Raw genomic sequence first — 3,926 nt, 5'->3', positions numbered from 1 at the left:
GGGCTCTAGGTTTGGGTTTAATCCTGCAGGTTAAGAGAGTATTTCCCAGAAGGACCCATGATATATCTGGGATGCATAGGAGGCTACAGGCTGATCTGAATTGCCGAGTAACATTCAAACATCGAGGACCATACGAAAGGTTGCCATTCTTCCCCAACTGAAGGAGGCGACCATACATGAGCTTTCTATTATTGTTGATCACTTTGAATTTCTATCCCCCCTCTACAACCATCAATCTTTGATTTGAGTGACAGAAAAAGGAACAGTAGATTTGTGATTCCACTTGGCCCCTTTTGAATTTCCCTTGAGTTCTTCCTGAAGCTTGTCACTCTAAAGTTTGTGGGGGAATCCTGGATGGTTGGAGTCATCCAAAAGCTTCCAAAGTTGTGGATTGTTTATGATCAATTATAGGTGACCGAAGCAGGTTCCAAGTTCAACATACCATCATATGTTTCCATGGCCATCAAGAGAAATGTCATAGTCTTATGGCCAACAATAGACTGAATATTTGTGTGAAGATTAAAGTTGTTGTTTCAACAGACCAACACGAAGTCAATGATATACAACACTGGACCCTTGGACATGCTACGGTCCGTAATACTCCCTCCATCCCAAAATAATTGTCTTCGATTTAGTACAACTTGAGTACAAAATTTTACTAAATCAAAGACACTTATTTTGTGACGGAGGGAGTAGTTGGTTAATGGTTACTATGATCATTTGTCTGAATAGAATTGTGATAGGCAAAGAAGGTACTAAAAGTCATCCACCCAAGTGTTTACATTTGTTAAAATTTCCAACCATGCAAAGAAAGTCCCCCACCTTTGAACCATAAGTCCACAGAATAGCTACCCCACTCGAGAAAACATGCGCCCATGCACAACTACAAATGAGAAAGAATATACCTGATCTTTGTTCCTGTTATTCAAAGTCTGTGATATTCCACTCATTGACAATTCATGGGCATCTTTGTTTTTCAAGTAGTCGACCCATCTCTCTGGAATAGCCATAGCCTGGCGATAGTCAAACCCTACTCCACCTTCATCAACTGGCCGACAAAGAACTGGCATGCCTGAAACATCTTCAGCAATAATAGTTGCTTCTGGCAGGAGTTTGTGTATTAAATGGTTAGCCAGCATCATGTAAATGATTGCATCTACATTGGTATCCAAATCAAAATACTCCTTGTAATTTCCAGTGAACGACATATTGATACCATGGTGATTATATAGCATGGATGTAACCCCATCAAATCTGAATCCATCAAACATGAATTCGTCCATCCAATATCTCAGATTGGAAAGAAGAAATCTTAAGACCTCCCAATTGGTATAGTTAAATAGGCGGCTATCGCACAATTTATGATAGCCCCTGTCTCCTGTGTTGAAATATGACTCTTGTGCGCTTTGTCCAACATCATAGCCATTTAGACCATCTGTCACATTTTTGCTTGCATGGCTATGGACAACATCCATTAGAACACGCAATCCTAAACTATGTGCCTTGTCAACAAGATATTTGAGGTCCTCTGGAGTGCCTGATTTGCTGCTGACCGCGAAGAAATTTGTCACGTGATACCCAAAAGAAGCATAGTAGGAATGTTCCATGATTGCCATCAGCTGGACTGTGTTGTAGTTCTTTGCCCTTATGCGTGGTAACACATTCTCTGCAAATTCTCTGTATACTTCAGGCTTTTCACCACTCATCCCAACATGCGCCTCATAGATACGTGGAATATCAGGCTTACGTGGCCGAGGATGCTTAAACACGTACCTGCAAAACAAAGATAAAAATATCATGTCACCGCATTATTTTATTTTATCTTATTTGGGTTTTACTTAAATTTCCTGCTCTCAAGCTACTGAAATTAGACCTTTCACTAGTAGTTGGATCCCAGTGAACACCATCATATGGAGCTCCAAATTTAGAGGTATTAACAATTGCATAACGAATCCATGCGGGGATCCGTTCAACCCATACTCCATCATGCCTAAATCGAAATTTAACCTTGGAATTGTGAGGGATGGCAGGTCTCCCATCGACATGAGGGATCTTGATTGACCAAACTCCAAAATTATCCTTCGTCATCATGTGCTCAGAACCATTCCAGTTGTTGAAGTCACCAACAAGTTGTGCTTCCCTACACCCATAACGTAAAGACTTGCAAGTAAATACATATGGATCTACTAAATATGGTGAGAAGTAAGTATTTGTCAAGAAATGAGGACCAGTCAACTATGACCATGATCAGGAAATGGAAAACATTCTCATATGTTCTCTGTAGTGCATCAACTTAACAACCCAGGACAGTTTTGTCAGCATTTTAAAATTTTAATGATATGTACGTTAACCCAGGACCATTAACAAGTAGCTGCATGACAATATATATTTGAACTTACATTGCTGCAGGGGCCCATTCCCGGTATACCGTTGCACCAGGTTCTGCGTTGATCCCAAACTTCAAATAGCCTAATTAAGTATGTGCACATCAAAGGCCGGAGACACAGAGCTAAGCATGCGCGTTTGTGCTGTCGGCGTCACAAATTAAATACTAGCATTTCGAATGCATGAACAAGAGCTAACCTCTAGAGAATTCTTCAAGGCTTCCCTCATGTTTCTCAATCAAATGTTTCTGGTAATGATACCTTCTCATCCTATAATTGAAGTGGTTCTTGAATTCGGCCAACTTCGGATCCAGATCGTATATCGGAAGGTGGCTGACACCATCCTCTGTTGCCACAGTTGTGCTTTCTCGCGCAGTCTCGGCAACAGAAATCTTGCTATTGGCCTTGCATATACATGAATGACAGTTAGAGCGAGCAGCAGATCAGAACTGAACAAGCAGCAGAGATACAACAGATGATCATTTGCAGCAATCGGCTGATAAATCATCACAGATTAACAGATTACACAAATTTGGTTTGCACAGCAAGTAAGTACTCCTAGTACGGTTGAGTTAGTGAAACAGAGGATACGGAGTACTATATATATATGGATCACACAGACGTAAAGGAATTTGATCGAAATCACATCCACTTATTGAAACAATTGGGACCCAAAACGGTGTTCATTGGACAAAATTCAGGTTAATTCAGTAGTAGTACGTAGTACAGTATTATGTTTTGCACAAGCATCATCTGATTCCGCTTGCTCAGCGAATTCCAGCGAAGAGGGTTACCTTACATGGCCACGAGCACCGTAGCGAAGACGGCATGGGCGCCACGCTCAGCCGCACGGCGCCGGCGCCACCCTGCAGGCGACCGGTCAGCATCGTCGCATCAGAGCCGTCAAGAACCTCGCCATGGGCAAGCAGAAGGGAGAACGTTATAAAAGAATAAAACAGAACAGATCTCGGTGGCTCACCGGGATCCCCGGACCGGGCCGGTCGGCAGCGGGACCGGAGGGGCGCGGCGGGACAGAGGGCGAGGAGGAGGAGGAGGCGAGGCAGAGCATCGTCGTCCACGGAACTGCGCGGGTGCCGGGGAGCTGTCAGCGTCGGCGGAGAATCTCCGCGGGGCTCGTGGCCCTGCGCGCTCTCAAGCGGCCGGAGGAGGAGCGTGGCGCCGGAGACGGAACGGGAGAGTGGAGTGGGTAGCAACTGACGAGGGGAGGCACGAGGAAGACGAGGCGGATCTGTGGCCCCGGCGGGCCGGGTGCCACGTGGACGGTCCGTGCGCAACGGGCCAGCGGTAAAGCCAGTGAAAAGGTCTGGGGCCCTCGCGTGTCTCTCTCCCAAGCCTTCGTCAGTTTGCGACTTGCCTCAAAAAGCAAAATTACGCTTGCAGAACATCCCTCCAAAAATAGAAAATTACAAGAAAGTCCCTAGTAGTGTTCCGCAAAAGTCGTTGTGGCGCGTCGACTGGGGGATGTCCCCGTACTCCTTCCATCGTGGAACCACTGCTTATGGACGACGTTGTTGAGGCACA

The 3,926-nt window shown here is 45.0% G+C and overlaps 1 protein-coding gene across 2 annotated transcripts in view; it reads right to left on the bottom strand.

The window, feature by feature from the left end:
* The window catches only part of LOC123161565 (1,4-alpha-glucan-branching enzyme, chloroplastic/amyloplastic), a 6,465-nt gene extending 2,904 nt beyond the window's left edge, over positions 1-3,561 (bottom strand). For both annotated transcript variants that reach the window (XM_044579371.1, XM_044579372.1), the window contains exons 1-6: positions 3,364-3,561; positions 3,179-3,250; positions 2,584-2,788; positions 2,400-2,469; positions 1,874-2,140; positions 906-1,773 (exon numbers count right to left, since the gene is read on the bottom strand). In XM_044579371.1, coding sequence (XP_044435306.1) covers positions 906-1,773; positions 1,874-2,140; positions 2,400-2,469; positions 2,584-2,788; positions 3,179-3,250; positions 3,364-3,453 — 1,572 coding nt within the window. In that variant the 5' untranslated portion in view covers positions 3,454-3,561. The remainder of the gene's footprint in view (positions 1-905; positions 1,774-1,873; positions 2,141-2,399; positions 2,470-2,583; positions 2,789-3,178; positions 3,251-3,363) is intronic.
* Positions 3,562-3,926: the final 365 nt, after the last annotated feature.

The sequence above is a fragment of the Triticum aestivum genome, chromosome 7B (assembly GCF_018294505.1).
Source record: "Triticum aestivum cultivar Chinese Spring chromosome 7B, IWGSC CS RefSeq v2.1, whole genome shotgun sequence".
Lineage (NCBI taxonomy): Eukaryota > Viridiplantae > Streptophyta > Magnoliopsida > Poales > Poaceae > Triticum > Triticum aestivum.
The sequence above is the reverse complement of the archived record's forward strand: the minus strand, read 5'-3'. Positions and strand labels throughout refer to the sequence as shown.